Genomic DNA, 22729 nt, shown 5'->3' with positions numbered 1-22729 from the left:
CTTTCCTAATTGTGTTGGGGAGTAATGGGGATTGAGGATGAGTTTTATTTGTTGATTGAAATTGTTGTAATTGAAAGATGGGGAATAAAACGAGCTAAATGTGTTATATGTGACTTGAATTTGTTGAATAAGTCATGTGATAACTGATATTGAGGGGATAGAAGAGCATGAGTAGGCTATGATTGATACAGACGATGTGTAATACTATGATGTGGTTGTGATTGAGACAGATGATGTGTAATACTATGATGTGATCGTGATATGGTTGTGATTGAGACAGATAATGTGTAATACTATGATGTGATCGTGATATGATTGTGATTGATGACATGTGCATATTCATTATTCATCCCAAGTATGAACTATCTGTTGCATGAGTTCTGAGACACTGATATGAGGACGGATGGATATGAGACACAGTCGAGACTAGCTCCGGCTAGCGATTTGGATGCCGATGGGATCTGGTTCCGGCGGTGATACATGGTCCATGTGTGGCCCCCATGGGTTCTGATTTGAGTATTCAGCGCGGTCTGATTACGTCAACAGATGTGTATCTTAGGACAGACATGCATCACGACTACATGACATCATTATTGCATTTGCATCGCATTTGACTTCATCTTTGTCTGTGGTGTGTGGATTTTTCCTATTTGCCCCTCTTCATGTGATATATGATCTATTTGCTCTTACATGAGGATATGAGATTGATGTTGAGACACTGTTAGATATATCTGTTGATTATGAATTGTGTAGTATAGGTTGTTGGTTCGCTGTTAGAATGAAGTTTCGGTGGTTCGGTTGGGATTGAAAGGAGTTGTTTGTAGCTGCTAGTTTAGCTTAGCTTAGTGTTACTTGCGAGTACCTGTTGCTTTTGGTACTCACCCTTGCCTCTACACAATTGTGTAGGTTGACAGCTCTATCAGATCCGACTTATTACTCATCTTCAGATTAGAGCTTCCAGACTTACTTGAGAGGTAGCGGTTCATTCCAGACGTGCCCTCAAGTTATCTATATTTATTGTTCTGTTCTATTCTAGAACTTTACTATGAGACTTGTATATTTTATTCAGATTCTGTATTAGAGGTTTGTACATGTGACAACCAATTCTGGGGTTATGTTGAGTTTATTTAAAGACTTCCGCTTATCTTTCTATCTTATTCTTGTTTTATAAAATCTATATCGTCGGGTTTTTGGGTGTTAGGCTGACGTGTCCGGTGGGGTTTGGGCACGTGCCATCACATCTGGTTTTGGGGTGTGACAAAAATGGTATCAAAGCCCAGGTTCGAAGGTCTCACATGTACAAACCAAGTCTTAGTAGTGTCTTGAGGATCGGTACGGAGACGTCTGTACTTATCTTCGAGAGGCTATGAAGACTGTTAGGAAAGACTTCTTTTTTTTATTCCGTTCTTATCGTGCGAGGTTGTTATCGTGGGTGCTGAGTATCGCGTGTTGTTTTTGGCAGATGCCGAGGGTTAGAGCTACCAGAGTTAGGGGGGAGGCAGCCCCCGAGGTCAGAGTTGAGGCCCCAGCTAGGGGTAGAGGTCGGGCTAGAGGCCGAGGACGTGGTCGAGGCCGTGCCAGAGGAGCGGCACCTGCCCGAGGCCGAGGTAGAGAGCCTTCACCTGAGCCACAGATTGGAGTAGCTGCAGAGCAGGCTCCTGCGGGCCATGCACCCCCAGTTCATGATGATAGACTCGACAGGATGTTGGGGTTATTGGAGCGTCTTGCTCAGGGTGCAGCAGGTATACCAGCGGGGTTACAGACTGGGGTAGGGGCACAGGCCCCTGGTTATCAGCATCAGATTCCAGTGGTTCCAGAGCCAGTGGTTCAGCCACCACGGATTCCAGTCATTCCCGAGCCGGTGGTTCAGCCACCACAGGTTCCAACTCCAGTTGTAGGTGTACCGGCGGCCCTTGAGGTGGCCTTGGCAGATGATGACCAGGTCTGCTATGAGCGGTTTCAGAAAATGAAACCACCTCAGTTTCATGGTGCTAAGACTGATGATGCTCACGAGTTTTTGACCTTGAGTCGAGAGATGTTGGCGGCGGTACGCATGTTAGATGAGAGGGGTGTCCGATTTGTGTCCCTTCAGTTACGCGGTGTCGCTAGGGAGTGGCTGAGGACCTTCATGAGTTCGAGACCAGCGGGATCTCCTCCCATGGAGTGGAGTGAGTTTGCTAGTGCTTTCGAGGGTCGTTTCATCCCTTGGAGTGTACAGGAGGAGAGCCGTATGAGGTTTGAGAGTTTGGTGCAGGGTAGCATGTCAGTTGCAGATTACGAGGCTCGATTCTGTCAGTTGTCGAGACATGCTTCTGCTTTGATTTCAGGTGAGCCTGAGCGGATTCGCAGATTTGTCAGGGGTTTGACTCCCACTATCCGTAGTTATGTGTTTAGATCATCTCGTGAGGGTGCTTCCTTCCAGACTATAGTGAGTGCAGCCAGAGAGGCTGAGTTGCTTGAGCGAGATGATTTTGGTGGGCCCAAGAGGGTCCGTACAGGTGGTCAGTATTCGGGTACCTCGTCAGGAGGTAGGGGTCCACACAGGGGAGGCGGGTCCTTCCTGCGTCAGAGGCCAGTACATGCTTCATTACCAGCTATCGAGGGTGGGCCAGCAGCTCGGGGTCCTCCAGGTTCAGGTCGAGGTGGTTATAGCATTATTTCGGGTTCTTCACAGTCAGGATCCACACCGAGGTCTTGTTATGGTTGCGGTGATCCAGGCCATTTGATTCGTCAGTGTCTACATCAGACTCAGTCTGGACCACACCGTACTTTCTCCGCGGTCCCAGAGAGAGATTCAGCACCTCCGGCTAGAGGTCGGGGTCGGGGACCGGCATCTGGTAGAGGCGGACGAGCTTCGGGTAGAGGTGCTAGTGGCGCCTCAGGTTCACAGAGTGGGGGCAGAGGTGCCCAGTGTTATGCTTTTCCTGGGAGGCCCGAGGCTGAGGCTTCTGATGCAGTTATCACAGGTATCGTCTCAGTTTGTCATCGGCCTGCTTCCGTGTTATTTGATCATGGTTCTACATTCTCATATGTGTCTACATATTTTGCTTCCGGCCTTGAGTTGACTTGTGATCGTATGTCTGTGCCTATTAGAGTCTCTACACCCGTAGGTGAACCCTTAGTGGTGAATCGAGTGTATCGATCTTGTCTTGTTATCTTATCGGGGTATGAGACTTGGGTAGATATGATTCTTCTTGATATGTTAGACTTTGATGTCATATTGGGTATGGACTGGCTTTCCCCCTATCATGCGCTTCTTGATTGTTATGCTAAGACTGTCACCTTAGCTATTCCGGGTATTCCTAGAGTGGAGTGGAGAGGGACTAGTGGTTCGTATCCCAACAGGGTCATATCTCATATTCGGGCTCAGAGGATGATTGACCGGGGTTGTTTATCTTATTTGGCCTTTATTCGGGATGTTGGAGCTGAGTCACCGGCCATGGAGTCTATTCCGGTGGTTCAGGAGTTCCCTGATGTGTTTCCCGAGGATCTACCTGGTGTTCCTCCTGTTCGTGATATTGACTTCTCTATCGACTTGGAGCCGGGCACTAAGCCCATATCTATCCCACCTTATCGTATGGCTCCAGCTGAGTTGAAGGAGTTGAAGGATCAGATTCAGGACTTATTGAGTAAAGGATTCATACGCCCTAGTGTGTCGCCTTGGGGTGCACCGGTCTTATTTGTGAAGAAGAAAGATGGGTCGATGAGGATGTGTATTGACTATAGACAGTTGAACAAGGTAACGGTAAAGAACAAGTATCCCCTTCCCCGTATTGATGACTTGTTTGATCAGCTTCAGGGGGCAGCCTTGTTCTCTAAGATCGACTTGAGATCTGGGTATCATCAGTTGAGGATTAAGCCTTCAGATGTGGCGAAGACAGCTTTTCGCACACGATATGGTCATTATGAGTTTTTGGTGATGTCATTTGGGCTCACCAATGCCCCTGCGACGTTCATGGAGTTGATGAATGGAGTGTTTCGCCCATACTTGGATTCTTTCGTAATTGTGTTTATTGATGACATCTTGGTATATTCCAAGACCGAGGCGGATCATGTTTGTCATTTGAGGGCCGTGCTACAGAAGTTGAGAGATGAGAAATTGTATGCTAAATTGTCTAAGTGTGAGTTTTGGCTTGAGTCAGTGGCTTTCCTAGGGCACGTGGTGTCTAAGGATGGAGTTAGGGTTGATCCGGCCAAGATTGAGGCGGTTCAGGGTTGGACTAGACCTACATCACCTACCGAGATTCGGAGTTTTGTTGGCTTGGCGGGTTACTATCGGCGTTTTGTTCAGGGATTCTCTACTATAGCTGCACCGTTGACCCGATTGACTCAGCAGACGGTTCCTTTTCATTGGTCACCCGAGTGTGAGGCGAGCTTTCAAAGGCTCAAATCCCTATTGACTTCAGCACCTGTCTTGACTTTGCCAGAGGAGGGTGTTGGATTTACTGTTTATTGTGACGCTTCGGGTGTTGGACTTGGAGGTGTTTTGATGCAGAAGGGTAAGGTTGTAGCATATGCCTCTAGACAGCTGAAGGCACACGAGAGGAATTACCCAACTCATGATTTGGAGTTGGCGGCTGTGGTATTTGTGCTTAAGTTGTGGAGACATTACCTATATGGTGTTCATTGCGAGGTATTTACTGATCATAGGAGCCTACAGTACATATTCACTCAGCGGGATCTGAACTTGAGACAGCGTAGGTGGCTTGAGTTGCTCAAGGACTACGACATGACCATTTTGTATCACCCCGGGAAGGCCAATGTGGTGGCCGATGCCTTGAGTAGGAAGACTCCTAGTATGGGGAGTCTTGCCGCGATCAGTGTTGAGAGGCGGCCTTTGGTTCGGGATGTTCAGAGGTTATTTGACAGTATGGTGAGATTTCGGGTTTCTGAGGAGAGTGGAGGTGTGTTTGCCTTCATTGAAGCCCGTTCATCTTTGATGGAGCAGATTAGAGAGCATCAGTATGAGGATGGGAAGTTATGTCTCATCCGGGACAAGGTGATGAGTGGTGAAGCCAAGAAGGCTAAGATTGACTCCAAGGGTGTATTGAGGATTGAGGGCCGGATATGTGTGCCCAAGGTTGGTGATTTGATCAGATTTATTCTTGAGGAGGCTCATTATTCTAGGTATTCTATTCATCCCGGAGCGGCGAAGATGTATCATGATCTTAGTCAACACTATTGGTGGTGTGGGATGAAGAGGGATATTGCAGAGTTTGTGGCTAGGTGCTTGACATGTCAGCAGGTCAAGTGTGAGCACCAGAAGCCTGGTGGTGTGACGCAGAGGATGCCCATTCCTACTTGGAAGTGGGAGAGGATTGCTATGGACTTCGTAGTTGGATTGCCTACCACCGTGGGTGGTTATGATTCTATATGGGTGGTCGTCGACAGACTGACCAAGTCTGCTCATTTCATCCCGGTCCGAGTGAGGTATACAGCGGAGAAGTTGGCTCAGATTTATATTAGTCAGATTGTGCGGTTACACGGAGTGCCGGTGTCCATTGTGTCTGACAGGGGTTCAGTATTCACTTCTCATTTCTGGAGAGCATTACAGCATGATTTGGGCACTAGACTCGACATGAGCACAGCTTTTCACCCTCAGACTGAAGGTCAGTCTGAGAGGACTATTCAAGTGTTGGAGGACATGCTTCGGGCTTGCGTGATCGACTTTGGTACTAGATGGGATCAACACTTGCCATTGGCAGAGTTCGCCTACAACAACAGTTATCATTCTAGCATTGGGATGGCACCTTTTGAGGCACTGTATGGTAGGCGATGTAGATCACCTATTGGATGGTTTGATTCAGCGGAGATGGACTCCCTTGGTACTGATATTCTTAGAGAGGATATGGAGCGTGTTCGTGTGATTCAGAGTAGGCTCTTGACTGCCCAGAGTAGGCAGAAGAGTTATGCTGACAGGAGGGTTCGACCCTTAGAGTTCATGGTGGGTGATCGAGTTTGGCTTCGAGTATCGCCCATGAAGGGTGTGATGAGATTTGGGAAGAAAGGCAAGCTCAGCCCTAGGTTCATTGGCCCATATGAGATTTTGGAGAGGATGGGAGAGGTGGCTTACAAGTTAGCTTTGCCACCTAGTTTGACAGCCGTGCATCCAGTTTTCCATGTTTCTATGCTCCGGAAGTATGTTCCGGATGAGTCTCACGTGATTTCGGTTGAGTCGGTGGAGTTGAGTCCAGATTTGACATTTGAGGAAGAGCCTATAGCTATTTTGGACAGGCAGGTTCGCAAGCTCCGGACCAAGGACATCGTTTCAGTGAAGGTTCAGTGGAGGCATCGATCAGATAGGGAAGCGACTTGGGAGTCCGAGGATGATATGCGGGTTCGATATCCCCAGCTTTTCGAGGCTTCAGGTACTTTCTTTTACTTTATGTTCGAGGACGAACATGGTTTTTAGTGGTGAATGATGTAATGACCCGAAAGGTCATTTTGGTAATTTTTCGTGGAAATGACTATTTTGCCCTTTCGGTAGTTGCCCCGAGTCCCATGTTTTGTGGTTGTAAAGTTGGTTTGAGGAAAAGTTGGTAAAAAGTTGAGTTTTTGAGAAGTTGAGTTTTTATGAGTTAAAGTTGGTTAAAAAGTGCTTTTTCGAGTCATTTGGAGTTTCGGGACTCGGATCGGATTTCCGTCGATTCCGACAGTTTTAGAATGTCGAAACGGGTCTGTGTGAAGTTACGGAGTCGAATTTGGAGTTGAAACGAAGAATTGAGGTCCTAAGTTGCTAAAGTTGTGAAATTTTGATAAAGAGTTGACTTTGGTCAACATATGAGGTTCCGAGGCTCAGATTGAAATTCCAAGAGTACCGTTGGTTTCGGGAGGCGATTCTAAGTCTAGAATGAGTCTTGGTTGAATTTTTAGACGCTCCGTTTGAGTTTCGAATTTTTTTGGCGTTAAACTAGTTTCTTAGCATCTTATTAAATTTCGGGTCAAGGAGTTCTCGAATTCAAATTCCGACGGTTCCATTGAGTCCGGAACGTCGAATTTAGTGGGGGTACATATTTAGTTTGTGTGCACGAGATTCCGAACGAATCCCGAGGGTCCAACGGGGACTTAAACTTTGGTTTTAAAATTGTGTGCAGCTGCTGTGTATTTTAGCTGCAACAGCAGTTTCTTCCCCTTTTTTTAAAAGCCAAAAACAGTAGTCATTTTCCCCCAACTTGAAAAATACCCATTTCTCCATTTTTAGACTTTGAGAGCTCAAAAATAGGTGATTTCAAGTGGGTTTTCGCAAGGAATTCATTAGGTAAGTTATTTCCAACTTATATCTTTGATTTCCATCGATTATTTATGGATTTTAACATCAAAATTTGAGATCTCAACTCAAAAATTTGGGGGTTTTTGCCTAATCCGAATTTAATAGAAAATTTGAGTTTGTGAACTCATTTCAACTCCTTTTTCGAAACGGTTTTCACTATTGGATTCTAAATTTCTTGGGGAACATTTTTCACTAAAAATTTCCAGATTTCGAGAATATTTTTCAGAACGAGATTTTTTTGACCATTTTACCCTTTTCTCCAAATTTCACAATATTGGTGTTGTTAGATTCGTATTGATTGTGAGATTCCATTTATGAATAGATTGTGGTGATTTGGAGCGTGCTCGGAAGGGTAAAACTCAAATTTGAGTTACTAGTTGAAGTGTTTTGAGGCATGTGGCTTCTAAACTTTGTTAAACTCTTAGACTACACATGACTACTTTCCTAATTGTGTTGGGGAGTAATGGGGATTGAGGATGAGTTTTATTTGTTGATTGAAATTGTTGTAATTGAAAGATGGGGAATAAAACGAGCTAAATGTGTTATATGTGACTTGAATTTGTTGAATAAGTCATGTGATAACTGATATTGAGGGGATAGAAGAGCATGAGTAGGCTATGATTGATACAGACGATGTGTAATACTATGATGTGGTTGTGATTGAGACAGATGATGTGTAATACTATGATGTGATCGTGATATGGTTGTGATTGAGACAGATAATGTGTAATACTATGATGTGATCGTGATATGATTGTGATTGATGACATGTGCATATTCATTATTCATCCCAAGTATGAACTATCTGTTGCATGAGTTCTGAGACACTGATATGAGGACGGATGGATATGAGACACAGTCGAGACTAGCTCCGGCTAGCGATTTGGATGCCGATGGGATCTGGTTCCGGCGGTGATACATGGTCCATGTGTGGCCCCCATGGGTTCTGATTTGAGTATTCAGCGCGGTCTGATTACGTCAACAGATGTGTATCTTAGGACAGACATGCATCACGACTACATGACATCATTATTGCATTTGCATCGCATTTGACTTCATCTTTGTCTGTGGTGTGTGGATTTTTCCTATTTGCCCCTCTTCATGTGATATATGATCTATTTGCTCTTACATGAGGATATGAGATTGATGTTGAGACACTGTTAGATATATCTGTTGATTATGAATTGTGTAGTATAGGTTGTTGGTTCGCTGTTAGAATGAAGTTCGGTGGTTCGGTTGGGATTGAAAGGAGTTGTTTGTAGCTGCTAGTTTAGCTTAGCTTAGTGTTACTTGCGAGTACCTGTTGCTTTTGGTACTCACCCTTGCCTCTACACAATTGTGTAGGTTGACAGCTCTATCAGATCCGACTTATTACTCATCTTCAGATTAGAGCTTCCAGACTTACTTGAGAGGTAGCGGTTCATTCCAGACGTGCCCTCAAGTTATCTATATTTATTGTTCTGTTCTATTCTAGAACTTTACTATGAGACTTGTATATTTTATTCAGATTCTGTATTAGAGGTTTGTACATGTGACAACCAATTCTGGGGTTATGTTGAGTTTATTTAAAGACTTCCGCTTATCTTTCTATCTTATTCTTGTTTTATAAAATCTATATCGTCGGGTTTTTGGGTGTTAGGCTGACGTGTCCGGTGGGGTTTGGGCACGTGCCATCACATCTGGTTTTGGGGTGTGACAAAAATGGTATCAAAGCCCAGGTTCGAAGGTCTCACATGTACAAACCAAGTCTTAGTAGTGTCTTGAGGATCGGTACGGAGACGTCTGTACTTATCTTCGAGAGGCTATGAAGACTGTTAGGAAAGACTTCTTTTTTTTATTCCGTTCTTATCGTGCGAGGTTGTTATCGTGGGTGCTGAGTATCGCGTGTTGTTTTTGGCAGATGCCGAGGGTTAGAGCTACCAGAGTTAGGGGGGAGGCAGCCCCCGAGGTCAGAGTTGAGGCCCCAGCTAGGGGTAGAGGTCGGGCTAGAGGCCGAGGACGTGGTCGAGGCCGTGCCAGAGGAGCGGCACCTGCCCGAGGCCGAGGTAGAGAGCCTTCACCTGAGCCACAGATTGGAGTAGCTGCAGAGCAGGCTCCTGCGGGCCATGCACCCCCAGTTCATGATGATAGACTCGACAGGATGTTGGGGTTATTGGAGCGTCTTGCTCAGGGTGCAGCAGGTATACCAGCGGGGTTACAGACTGGGGTAGGGGCACAGGCCCCTGGTTATCAGCATCAGATTCCAGTGGTTCCAGAGCCAGTGGTTCAGCCACCACGGATTCCAGTCATTCCCGAGCCGGTGGTTCAGCCACCACAGGTTCCAGCTCCAGTTGTAGGTGTACCGGCGGCCCTTGAGGTGGCCTTGGCAGATGATGACCAGGTCTGCTATGAGCGGTTTCAGAAAATGAAACCACCTCAGTTTCATGGTGCTAAGACTGATGATGCTCACGAGTTTTTGACCTTGAGTCGAGAGATGTTGGCGGCGGTACGCATGTTAGATGAGAGGGGTGTCCGATTTGTGTCCCTTCAGTTACGCGGTGTCGCTAGGGAGTGGCTGAGGACCTTCATGAGTTCGAGACCAGCGGGATCTCCTCCCATGGAGTGGAGTGAGTTTGCTAGTGCTTTCGAGGGTCGTTTCATCCCTTGGAGTGTACAGGAGGAGAGCCGTATGAGGTTTGAGAGTTTGGTGCAGGGTAGCATGTCAGTTGCAGATTACGAGGCTCGATTCTGTCAGTTGTCGAGACATGCTTCTTTTTTGATTTCAGGTGAGCCTGAGCGGATTCGCAGATTTGTCAGGGGTTTGACTCCCACTATCCGTAGTTATGTGTTTAGATCATCTCGTGAGGGTGCTTCCTTCCAGACTATAGTGAGTGCAGCCAGAGAGGCTGAGTTGCTTGAGCGAGATGATTTTGGTGGGCCCAAGAGGGTCCGTACAGGTGGTCAGTATTCGGGTACCTCGTCAGGAGGTAGGGGTCCACACAGGGGAGGCGGGTCCTTCCTGCGTCAGAGGCCAGTACATGCTTCATTACCAGCTATCGAGGGTGGGCCAGCAGCTCGGGGTCCTCCAGGTTCAGGTCGAGGTGGTTATAGCATTATTTCGGGTTCTTCACAGTCAGGATCCACACCGAGGTCTTGTTATGGTTGCGGTGATCCAGGCCATTTGATTCGTCAGTGTCTACATCAGACTCAGTCTGGACCACACCGTACTTTCTCCGCGGTCCCAGAGAGAGATTCAGCACCTCCGGCTAGAGGTCGGGGTCGGGGACCGGCATCTGGTAGAGGCGGACGAGCTTCGGGTAGAGGTGCTAGTGGCGCCTCAGGTTCACAGAGTGGGGGCAGAGGTGCCCAGTGTTATGCTTTTCCTGGGAGGCCCGAGGCTGAGGCTTCTGATGCAGTTATCACAGGTATCGTCTCAGTTTGTCATCGGCCTGCTTCCGTGTTATTTGATCATGGTTCTACATTCTCATATGTGTCTACATATTTTGCTTCCGGCCTTGAGTTGACTTGTGATCGTATGTCTGTGCCTATTAGAGTCTCTACACCCGTAGGTGAACCCTTAGTGGTGAATCGAGTGTATCGATCTTGTCTTGTTGTCTTATCGGGGTATGAGACTTGGGTAGATATGATTCTTCTTGATATGTTAGACTTTGATGTCATATTGGGTATGGACTGGCTTTCCCCCTATCATGCGCTTCTTGATTGTTATGCTAAGACTGTCACCTTAGCTATTCCGGGTATTCCTAGAGTGGAGTGGAGAGGGACTAGTGGTTCGTATCCCAACAGGGTCATATCTCATATTCGGGCTCAGAGGATGATTGACCGGGGTTGTTTATCTTATTTGGCCTTTATTCGGGATGTTGGAGCTGAGTCACCGGCCATGGAGTCTATTCCGGTGGTTCAGGAGTTCCCTGATGTGTTTCCCGAGGATCTACCTGGTGTTCCTCCTGTTCGTGATATTGACTTCTCTATCGACTTGGAGCCGGGCACTAAGCCCATATCTATCCCACCTTATCGTATGGCTCCAGCTGAGTTGAAGGAGTTGAAGGATCAGATTCAGGACTTATTGAGTAAAGGATTCATACGCCCTAGTGTGTCGCCTTGGGGTGCACCGGTCTTATTTGTGAAGAAGAAAGATGGGTCGATGAGGATGTGTATTGACTATAGACAGTTGAACAAGGTAACGGTAAAGAACAAGTATCCCCTTCCCCGTATTGATGACTTGTTTGATCAGCTTCAGGGGGCAGCCTTGTTCTCTAAGATCGACTTGAGATCTGGGTATCATCAGTTGAGGATTAAGCCTTCAGATGTGGCGAAGACAGCTTTTCGCACACGATATGGTCATTATGAGTTTTTGGTGATGTCATTTGGGCTCACCAATGCCCCTGCGACGTTCATGGAGTTGATGAATGGAGTGTTTCGCCCATACTTGGATTCTTTCGTAATTGTGTTTATTGATGACATCTTGGTATATTCCAAGACCGAGGCGGATCATGTTTGTCATTTGAGGGCCGTGCTACAGAAGTTGAGAGATGAGAAATTGTATGCTAAATTGTCTAAGTGTGAGTTTTGGTTTGAGTCAGTGGCTTTCCTAGGGCACGTGGTGTCTAAGGATGGAGTTAGGGTTGATCCGGCCAAGATTGAGGCGGTTCAGGGTTGGACTAGACCTACATCACCTACCGAGATTCGGAGTTTTGTTGGCTTGGCGGGTTACTATCGGCGTTTTGTTCAGGGATTCTCTACTATAGCTGCACCGTTGACCCGATTGACTCAGCAGACGGTTCCTTTTCATTGGTCACCCGAGTGTGAGGCGAGCTTTCAAAGGCTCAAATCCCTATTGACTTCAGCACCTGTCTTGACTTTGCCAGAGGAGGGTGTTGGATTTACTGTTTATTGTGACGCTTCGGGTGTTGGACTTGGAGGTGTTTTGATGCAGAAGGGTAAGGTTGTAGCATATGCCTCTAGACAGCTGAAGGCACACGAGAGGAATTACCCAACTCATGATTTGGAGTTGGCGGCTGTGGTATTTGTGCTTAAGTTGTGGAGACATTACCTATATGGTGTTCATTGCGAGGTATTTACTGATCATAGGAGCCTACAGTACATATTCACTCAGCGGGATCTGAACTTGAGACAGCGTAGGTGGCTTGAGTTGCTCAAGGACTACGACATGACCATTTTGTATCACCCCGGGAAGGCCAATGTGGTGGCCGATGCCTTGAGTAGGAAGACTCCTAGTATGGGGAGTCTTGCCGCGATCAGTGTTGAGAGGCGGCCTTTGGTTCGGGATGTTCAGAGGTTATTTGACAGTATGGTGAGATTTCGGGTTTCTGAGGAGAGTGGAGGTGTGTTTGCCTTCATTGAAGCCCGTTCATCTTTGATGGAGCAGATTAGAGAGCATCAGTATGAGGATGGGAAGTTATGTCTCATCCGGGACAAGGTGATGAGTGGTGAAGCCAAGAAGGCTAAGATTGACTCCGAGGGTGTATTGAGGATTGAGGGCCGGATATGTGTGCCCAAGGTTGGTGATTTGATCAGATTGATTCTTGAGGAGGCTCATTATTCTAGGTATTCTATTCATCCCGGAGCGGCGAAGATGTATCATGATCTTAGTCAACACTATTGGTGGTGTGGGATGAAGAGGGATATTGCAGAGTTTGTGGCTAGGTGCTTGACATGTCAGCAGGTCAAGTGTGAGCACCAGAAGCCTGGTGGTGTGACGCAGAGGATGCCCATTCCTACTTGGAAGTGGGAGAGGATTGCTATGGACTTCGTAGTTGGATTGCCTACCACCGTGGGTGGTTATGATTCTATATGGGTGGTCGTCGACAGACTGACCAAGTCTGCTCATTTCATCCCGGTCCGAGTGAGGTATACAGCGGAGAAGTTGGCTCAGATTTATATTAGTCAGATTGTGCGGTTACACGGAGTGCCGGTGTCCATTGTGTCTGACAGGGGTTCAGTATTCACTTCTCATTTCTGGAGAGCATTACAGCATGATTTGGGCACTAGACTCGACATGAGCACAGCTTTTCACCTCAGACTGACGGTCAGTCTGAGAGGACTATTCAAGTGTTGGAGGACATGCTTCGGGCTTGCGTGATCGACTTTGGTACTAGATGGGATCAACACTTGCCATTGGCAGAGTTCGCCTACAACAACAGTTATCATTCTAGCATTGGGATGGCACCTTTTGAGGCACTGTATGGTAGGCGATGTAGATCACCTATTGGATGGTTTGATTCAGCGGAGATGGACTCCCTTGGTACTGATATTCTTAGAGAGGATATGGAGCGTGTTCGTGTGATTCAGAGTAGGCTCTTGACTGCCCAGAGTAGGCAGAAGAGTTATGCTGACAGGAGGGTTCGACCCTTAGAGTTCATGGTGGGTGATCGAGTTTGGCTTCGAGTATCGCCCATGAAGGGTGTGATGAGATTTGGGAAGAAAGGCAAGCTCAGCCCTAGGTTCATTGGCCCATATGAGATTTTGGAGAGGATGGGAGAGGTGGCTTACAAGTTAGCTTTGCCACCTAGTTTGACAGCCGTGCATCCAGTTTTCCATGTTTCTATGCTCCGGAAGTATGTTCCGGATGAGTCTCACGTGATTTCGGTTGAGTCGGTGGAGTTGAGTCCAGATTTGACATTTGAGGAAGAGCCTATAGCTATTTTGGACAGGCAGGTTCGCAAGCTCCGGACCAAGGACATCGTTTCAGTGAAGGTTCAGTGGAGGCATCGATCAGATAGGGAAGCGACTTGGGAGTCCGAGGATGATATGCGGGTTCGATATCCCCAGCTTTTCGAGGCTTCAGGTACTTTCTTTTACTTTATGTTCGAGGACGAACATGGTTTTTAGTGGTGAATGATGTAATGACCCGAAAGGTCATTTTGGTAATTTTTCGTGGAAATGACTATTTTGCCCTTTCGGTAGTTGCCCCCGAGTCCATGTTTTGTGGTTGTAAAGTTGGTTTGAGGAAAAGTTGGTAAAAAGTTGAGTTTTTGAGAAGTTGAGTTTTTATGAGTTAAAGTTGGTTAAAAAGTGCTTTTTTCGAGTCATTTGGAGTTTCGGGACTCGGATCGGATTTCCGTCGATTCCGACAGTTTTAGAATGTCGAAACGGGTCTGTGTGAAGTTACGGAGTCGAATTTGGAGTTGAAACGAAGAATTGAGGTCCTAAGTTGCTAAAGTTGTGAAATTTTGATAAAGAGTTGACTTTGGTCAACATATGAGGTTCCGAGGCTCAGATTGAAATTCCAAGAGTACCGTTGGTTTCGGGAGGCGATTCTAAGTCTAGAATGAGTCTTGGTTGAATTTTTAGACGCTCCGTTTGAGTTTCGAATTTTTTTGGCGTTAAACTAGTTTCTTAGCATCTTATTAATTTCGGGTCAAGGAGTTCTCGAATTCAAATTCCGACGGTTCCATTGAGTCCGGAACGTCGAATTTAGTGGGGGTACATATTTAGTTTGTGTGCACGAGATTCCGAACGAATCCCGAGGGTTCCAACGGGGACTTAAACTTTGGTTTTAAAATTGTGTGCAGCTGCTGTGTATTTTAGCTGCAACAGCAGTTTCTTCCCCTTTTTTTAAAAGCCAAAAACAGTAGTCATTTTCCCCCAACTTGAAAAAATACCCATTTCTCCATTTTTAGACTTTGAGAGCTCAAAAATAGGTGATTTCAAGTGGGTTTTCGCAAGGAATTCATTAGGTAAGTTATTTCCAACTTATATCTTTGATTTCCATCGATTATTTATGGATTTTAACATCAAAAATTTGAGATCTCAACTCAAAAATTTGGGGGGTTTTTGCCTAATCCGAATTTAATAGAAAATTTGAGTTTGTGAACTCATTTCAACTCCTTTTTCGAAACGGTTTTCACTATTGGATTCTAAATTTCTTGGGGAACATTTTTCACTAAAAATTTCCAGATTTCGAGAATATTTTTCAGAACGAGATTTTTTTGACCATTTTACCCTTTTCTCCAAATTTCACAATATTGGTGTTGTTAGATTCGTATTGATTGTGAGATTCCATTTATGAATAGATTGTGGTGATTTGGAGCGTGCTCGGAAGGGTAAAACTCAAATTTGAGTTACTAGTTGAAGTGTTTTGAGGCATGTGGCTTCTAAACTTTGTTAAACTCTTAGACTACACATGACTACTTTCCTAATTGTGTTGGGGAGTAATGGGGATTGAGGATGAGTTTTATTTGTTGATTGAAATTGTTGTAATTGAAAGATGGGGAATAAAACGAGCTAAATGTGTTATATGTGACTTGAATTTGTTGAATAAGTCATGTGATAACTGATATTGAGGGGATAGAAGAGCATGAGTAGGCTATGATTGATACAGACGATGTGTAATACTATGATGTGGTTGTGATTGAGACAGATGATGTGTAATACTATGATGTGATCGTGATATGGTTGTGATTGAGACAGATAATGTGTAATACTATGATGTGATCGTGATATGATTGTGATTGATGACATGTGCATATTCATTATTCATCCCAAGTATGAACTATCTGTTGCATGAGTTCTGAGACACTGATATGAGGACGGATGGATATGAGACACAGTCGAGACTAGCTCCGGCTAGCGATTTGGATGCCGATGGGATCTGGTTCCGGCGGTGATACATGGTCCATGTGTGGCCCCCATGGGTTCTGATTTGAGTATTCAGCGCGGTCTGATTACGTCAACAGATGTGTATCTTAGGACAGACATGCATCACGACTACATGACATCATTATTGCATTTGCATCGCATTTGACTTCATCTTTGTCTGTGGTGTGTGGATTTTTCCTATTTGCCCCTCTTCATGTGATATATGATCTATTTGCTCTTACATGAGGATATGAGATTGATGTTGAGACACTGTTAGATATATCTGTTGATTATGAATTGTGTAGTATAGGTTGTTGGTTCGCTGTTAGAATGAAGTTTCGGTGGTTCGGTTGGGATTGAAAGGAGTTGTTTGTAGCTGCTAGTTTAGCTTAGCTTAGTGTTACTTGCGAGTACCTGTTGCTTTTGGTACTCACCCTTGCCTCTACACAATTGTGTAGGTTGACAGCTCTATCAGATCCGACTTATTACTCCATCTTCAGATTAGAGCTTCCAGACTTACTTGAGAGGTAGCGGTTCATTCCAGACGTGCCCTCAAGTTATCTATATTTATTGGTTCTGTTCTATTCTAGAACTTTACTATGAGACTTGTATATTTTATTCAGATTCTGTATTAGAGGTTTGTACATGTGAAACCAATTCTGGGGTTATGTTGAGTTTATTTAAAGACTTCCGCTTATCTTTCTATCTTATTCTTGTTTTATAAAATCTATATCGTCGGGTTTTTGGGTGTTAGGCTGACGTGTCCGGTGGGGTTTGGGCACGTGCCATCACATCTGGTTTTGGGGTGTGACAAAAATGGTATCAAAGCCCAGGTTCGAAGGTCTCACATGTACAAACCAAGTCTTAGTAGTGTCTTGAGGATCGGTACGGAGACGTCTGTACTTATCTTCGGAGGCTATGAAGACTGTTAGGAAAGACTTCTTTTTTTTATTCCGTTCTTATCGTGCGAGGTTGTTATCGTGGGTGCTGAGTATCGCGTGTTGTTTTTTGGCAGATGCCGAGGGTTTAGAGCTACCAGAGTTAGGGGGGAGGCAGCCCCCGAGGTCAGAGTTGAGGCCCCAGCTAGGGGTAGAGGTCGGGCTAGAGGCCGAGGACGTGGTCGAGGCCGTGCCAGAGGAGCGGCACCTGCCCGAGGCCGAGGTAGAGAGCCTTCACCTGAGCCACAGATTGGAGTAGCTGCAGAGCAGGCTCCTGCGGGCCATGCACCCCCAGTTCATGATGATAGACTCGACAGATGTTGGGGTTATTGGAGCGTCTTGCTCAGGGTGCAGCAGGTATACCAGCGGGGGTTACAGACTGGGTAGGGGCACAGGCCCCTGGTTATCAGCATCAGATTCCAGTGGTTCCAGAGCCAGTGGTTCAGCCACCACGGATTCCAGTCATTCCCGAGCCGGTGGTTCAGCCACCACAGGTTCCAACTCCAGTTGTAGGTGTACCGGCGGCCCTTGAGGTGGCCTTGGCAGATGATGACCAGGTCTGCTATGAGCGGTTTCAGAAAATGAAACCACCTCAGTTTCATGGTGCTAAGACTGATGATGCTCACGAGTTTTTGACCTTGAGTCGAGAGATGTTGGCGGCGGTACGCATGTTAGATGAGAGGGGTGTCCGATTTGTGTCCCTTCAGTTACGCGGTGTCGCTAGGGAGTGGCTGAGGACCTTCATGAGTTCGAGACCAGCGGGATCTCCTCCCATGGAGTGGAGTGAGTTTGCTAGTGCTTTCGAGGGTCGTTTCATCCCTTGGAGTGTACAGGAGGAGAGCCGTATGAGGTTTGAGAGTTTGGTGCAGGGTAGCATGTCAGTTGCAGATTACGAGGCTCGATTCTGTCAGTTGTCGAGACATGCTTCTGCTTTGATTTCAGGTGAGCCTGAGCGGATTCGCAGATTTGTCAGGGGTTTGACTCCCACTATCCGTAGTTATGTGTTTAGATCATCTCGTGAGGGTGCTTCCTTCCAGACTATAGTGAGTGCAGCCAGAGAGGCTGAGTTGCTTGAGCGAGATGATTTTGGTGGGCCCAAGAGGGTCCCGTACAGGTGGTCAGTATTCGGGTACCTCGTCAGGAGGTAGGGGTCCACACAGGGGAGGCGGGTCCTTCCTGCGTCAGAGGCCAGTACATGCTTCATTACCAGCTATCGAGGGTGGGCCAGCAGCTCGGGGTCCTCCAGGTTCAGGTCGAGGTGGTTATAGCATTATTTCGGGTTCTTCACAGTCAGGATCCACACCGAGGTCTTGTTATGGTTGCGGTGATCCAGGCCATTTGATTCGTCAGTGTCTACATCAGACTCAGTCTGGACCACACCGTACTTTCTCCCGGCGGTCCCCAGAGAGAGATTCAGCACCTCCGGCTAGAGGTCGGGGTCGGGGACCGGCATCTGGTAGAGGCGGACGAGCTTCGGGTAGAGGTGCTAGTGGCGCCTCAGGTTCACAGAGTGGGGGCAGAGGTGCCCAGTGTTATGCTTTTCCTGGGAGGCCCGAGGCTGAGGCTTCTGATGCAGTTATCACAGGTATCGTCTCAGTTTGTCATCGGCCTGCTTCCGTGTTATTTGATCCTGGTTCTACATTCTCATATGTGTCTACATATTTTGCTTCCGGCCTTGAGTTGACTTGTGATCGTATGTCTGTGCCTATTAGAGTCTCTACACCCGTAGGTGAAACCCTTAGTGGTGAATCGAGTGTATCGATCTTGTCTTGTTGTCTTATCGGGGTATGAGACTTGGGTAGATATGATTCTTCTTGATATGTTAGACTTTGATGTCATATTGGGTATGGACTGGCTTTCCCCCTATCATGCGCTTCTTGATTGTTATGCTAAGACTGTCACCTTAGCTATTCCGGGTATTCCTAGAGTGGAGTGGAGAGGGACTAGTGGTTCGTATCCCAACAGGGTCATATCTCATATTCGGGCTCAGAGGATGATTGACCGGGGTTGTTTATCTTATTTGGCCTTTATTCGGGATGTTGGAGCTGAGTCACCGGCCATGGAGTCTATTTCGGTGGTTCAGGAGTTCCCTGATGTGTTTCCCGAGATCTACCTGGTGTTCCTCCTGTTCGTGATATTGACTTCTCTATCGACGTGGAGCCGGGCACTAAGCCCATATCTATCCCACCTTATCGTATGGCTCCAGCTGAGTTGAAGGAGTTGAAGGATCAGATTCAGGACTTATTGAGTAAAAGATTCATACGCCCTAGTGTGTCGCCTTGGGGTGCACCGGTCTTATTTGTGGAAGAAGAAGATGGGTCGATGAGGGATGTGTATTGACTATAGACAGTTGAACAAGGTAACGGTAAAGAACAAATATCCCCTTCCCCGTATTGATGACTTGTTTGATCAGCTTCAGGGGGCAGCCTTGTTCTCTAAGATCGACTTGAGATCTGGGTATCATCAGTTGAGGATTAAGCCTTCAGATGTGGCCGAAGACAGCTTTTCGCACACGATATGGTCATTATGAGTTTTTGGTGATGTCATTTGGGCTCACCAATGCCCCTGCGACGTTCATGGAGTTGATGAATGGAGTGTTTCGCCCATACTTGGATTCTTTCGTAATTGTGTTTATGATGACATCTTGGTATATTCCAAGACCGAGGCGGATCATGTTTGTCATTTGAGGGCCGTGCTACAGAAGTTGAGAGATGAGAAATTGTATGCTAAATTGTCTAAGTGTGAGTTTTGGCTTGAGTCAGTGGCTTTCCTAGGGCACGTGGTGTCTAAGGATGGAGTTAGGGTTGATCCGGCCAAGATTGAGGCGGTTCAGGGTTGGACTAGACCTACATCACCTACCGAGATTCGGAGTTTTGTTGGCTTGGCGGTTACTATCGGCGTTTTGTTCAGGGATTCTCTACTATAGCTGCACCGTTGACCCGATTGACTCAGCAGACGGTTCCTTTTCATTGGTCACCCGAGTGTGAGGCGAGCTTTCAAAGGCTCAAATCCCTATTGACTTCAGCACCTGTCTTGACTTTGCCAGAGGAGGGTGTTGGATTTACTGTTTATTGTGACGCTTCGGGTGTTGGACTTGGAGGTGTTTTGATGCAGAAGGGTAAGGTTGTAGCATATGCCTCTAGACAGCTGAAGGCACACGAGAGGAATTACCCAACTCATGATTTGGAGTTGGCGGCTGTGGTATTTGTGCTTAAGTTGTGGAGACATTACCTATATGGTGTTCATTGCGAGGTATTTACTGATCATAGGAGCCTACAGTACATATTCACTCAGCGGGATCTGAACTTGAGACAGCGTAGGTGGCTTGAGTTGCTCAAGGACTACGACATGACCATTTTGTATCACCCCGGGAAGGCCAATGTGGTGGCGATGCCTTGAGTAGGAAGACTCATAGTATGGGGAGTCTTGCCGCGATCAGTGTTGAGAGGCGGCCTTTGGTTCGGGATGTTCAGAGGTTATTTGACAGTATGGTGAGATTTCGGGTTTCTGAGAAGAGTGGAGGTGTGTTTGCCTTCATTGAAGCCCGTTCATCTTTGATGGAGCAGATTAGAGAGCATCAGTATGAGGATGGGAAGTTATGTCTCATCCGGGACAAGGTGATGAGTGGTGAAGCCAAGAAGGCTAAGATTGACTCCGAGGGTGTTATTGAGGATTGAGGGCCGGATATGTGTGCCCAAGGTTGGTGATTTGATCAGATTGATTCTTGAGGAGGCTCATTATTCTAGGTATTCTATTCATCCCGGAGCGGCGAAGATGTATCATGATCTTAGTCAACACTATTGGTGGTGTGGGATGAAGAGGGATATTGCAGAGGTTTGTGGCTAGGGTGCTTGACATGTCAGCAGGTCAAGTGTGAGCACCAGAAGCCTGGTGGTGGTGACGCAGAGGATGCCCCACTTCCTACTTGGAAGTGGGAGAGGATTTGCTATGGACTTCGTAGTTGGATTGCCTACCACCGTGGGTGGTTATGATTCTATATGGGTGGTCGTCAACAGACTGACCAAGTCTGCTCATTTCATCCCGGTCCCGAGTGAGGTATACAGCGGAGAAGTTGGCTCAGATTTATATTAGTCAGATTGGTGCGTTTACACGGAGTGCCGGTGTCCATTGTGTCTGACAGGGGTTCAGTATTCACTTCTCATTTCTGGAGAGCATTACAGCATGATTTGGGCACTAGACTCGACATGAGCACAGCTTTTCACCCTCAGACTGACGGTCAGTCTGAGAGGACTATTCAGGTGTTGGAGGACATGCTTCGGGCTTGCGTGATCGACTTTGGTACTAGATGGGATCAACACTTGCCATTGACAGAGTTCGCCTACAACAACAGTTATCATTCTAGCATTGGGATGGCACCTTTTGAGGCACTGTATGGTAGGCGGTGTAGATCACCTATTGGATGGTTTGATTCAGCGGAGGTGGACTCCCTTGGTACTGATATTCTTAGAGAGGATATGGAGCGTGTTCGTGTGATTCAGAGTAGGCTCTTGATTGCCAGAGTAGGCAGAAGAGCTATGCTGACAGGAGGGTTCGACCCTTAGAGTTCATGGTGGGTGATCGAGTTTGGCTTCGGGTATCGCCCATGAAGGGTGTGATGAGATTTGGGAAGAAGGGCAAGCTCAGCCCTAGGTTCATTGGCCCATATGAGATTTTGGAGAGGATGGGAGAGGTGGCTTACAAGTTAGCCTTGCCACCTAGTTTGACAGCCGTGCATCCAGTTTTCCATGTTTCTATGCTCCGAAGTATGTTCCGGATGAGTCTCACGTGATTTCGGTTGAGTCGGTGGAGTTGAGTCCAGATTTGACATTTGAGGAGGAGCCTATAGCTATTTTGGACAGGCAGGTTCGCAAGCTCCGGACCAAGGACATCGTTTCAGTGAAGGTTCAGTGGAGGCATCGATCAGATAGGGAAGCGACTTGGGAGTCCGAGGATGATATGCGGGTTCGATATCCCCAGCTTTTCGAGGCTTCAGGTACTTTCTTTTACTTTATGTTCGAGGACGAACATGGTTTTTAGTGGTGAATGATGTAATGACCCGAAAGGTCATTTTGGTAATTTTTCGTGGAAATGACTATTTTGCCCTTTCGGTAGTTGCCCCGAGTCCCATGTTTTGTGGTTGTAAAGTTGGTTTGAGGAAAAGTTGGTAAAAAGTTGAGTTTTTGAGAAGTTGAGTTTTTATGAGTTAAAGTTGGTTAAAAAAGTGCTTTTTCGAGTCATTTGGAGTTTCGGGACTCGGATCGGATTTCCGTCGATTCCGACAGTTTTAGAATGTCGAAACGGGTCTGTGTGAAGTTACGGAGTCGAATTTGGAGTTGAAACGAAGAATTGAGGTCCTAAGTTGCTAAAGTTGTGAAATTTTGATAAAGAGTTGACTTTGGTCAACATATGAGGTTCCGAGGCTCAGATTGAAATTCCGAGAGTACCGTTGGTTTCGGGAGGCGATTCTAAGTCTAAATGAGTCTTGGTTGAATTTTTAGACGATCCGTTTGAGTTTCGAATTTTTTTGGCGTTAAACTAGTTTCTTGGCATTTTATTGAATTTCGGGGCAAGGAGTCCTCGAATTCAAATTCCGACGGTTCCATTGAGTCCGGAACGTCGAAGTTAGTGGGGGTACATATTTAGTTTGTGTGCACGAGATTCCGAACGAATCCCGAGGGTCCAACGGGGACTTAAACTTTGGTGTTATTGTGTTTCAGCTGCTGTGTTTTTTAGCTGCAACAGCAGTCTTTTTTTCTTATTTTTAAAGCCAAAAACAGTAGCCAATTCCCCCAACTTGAAAAATACCCATTTCTCCATTTTTAGACTTTGAGAGCTCGAAAATAGGTGATTTCAAGTGGGTTTTCGCAAGGAATTCATTGGGTAAGTTATTTCCAACTTATATCTTTGATTTCCATCGATTATT

At 46.4% G+C, this 22729-nt stretch overlaps 2 protein-coding genes across 2 annotated transcripts; both read left to right on the top strand.

Annotated features, from left to right (window-relative positions):
• Nucleotides 1-1462: 1462 nt before the first annotated feature.
• LOC125814870 (uncharacterized) lies at nucleotides 1463-3633 on the top strand. The gene is made up of 2 exons (XM_049494321.1): nucleotides 1463-3545; nucleotides 3599-3633. The coding sequence occupies exons 1-2, from the start codon at nucleotides 1463-1465 to the stop codon at nucleotides 3631-3633; spliced, it is 2118 nt and encodes a 705-aa protein (XP_049350278.1).
• Nucleotides 3634-9170: 5537 nt separating this feature from the next.
• On the top strand, nucleotides 9171-17065 carry LOC125814869 (uncharacterized). Its single transcript, XM_049494320.1, has 4 exons — nucleotides 9171-11381; nucleotides 11502-13229; nucleotides 13280-14075; nucleotides 16884-17065. Exons 1-4 carry the CDS (start codon nucleotides 9171-9173, stop codon nucleotides 17063-17065), a joined length of 4917 nt encoding a protein of 1638 aa, XP_049350277.1.
• Nucleotides 17066-22729: the final 5664 nt, after the last annotated feature.

The sequence above is a fragment of the Solanum verrucosum genome, unplaced genomic scaffold (genome assembly GCF_900185275.1).
Source record: "Solanum verrucosum unplaced genomic scaffold, falcon-dt-bn FXZP01000034.1, whole genome shotgun sequence".
In the NCBI taxonomy this organism is placed as follows: Eukaryota; Viridiplantae; Streptophyta; class Magnoliopsida; order Solanales; family Solanaceae; genus Solanum; species Solanum verrucosum.
Note: the sequence above shows the minus strand (reverse complement) of the source record. Positions and strands in the feature narration are given on the sequence as shown.

What these genes read in the sequence shown, in the direction of transcription:
- LOC125814870 (XM_049494321.1), top strand. Translation starts at nt 1,463, where the DNA reads ATGCCGAGGGTTAGAGCTACCAGAGTTAGGGGGGAGGCAGCCCCCGAG. An exon ending in CTCTATCGACTTGGAGCCGG is followed by an intron (nt 3,546 to 3,598) that starts GCACTAAGCCCA and finishes GCTGAGTTGAAG; the next exon opens with GAGTTGAAGGATCAGATTCA.
- LOC125814869 (XM_049494320.1), top strand. Translation starts at nt 9,171, where the DNA reads ATGCCGAGGGTTAGAGCTACCAGAGTTAGGGGGGAGGCAGCCCCCGAG. An exon ending in TTGTGTCTGACAGGGGTTCA is followed by an intron (nt 13,230 to 13,279) that starts GTATTCACTTCT and finishes TTTGGGCACTAG; the next exon opens with ACTCGACATGAGCACAGCTT. An exon ending in CCAGCTTTTCGAGGCTTCAG is followed by an intron (nt 14,076 to 16,883) that starts GTACTTTCTTTT and finishes GTTTTTTGGCAG; the next exon opens with ATGCCGAGGGTTTAGAGCTA.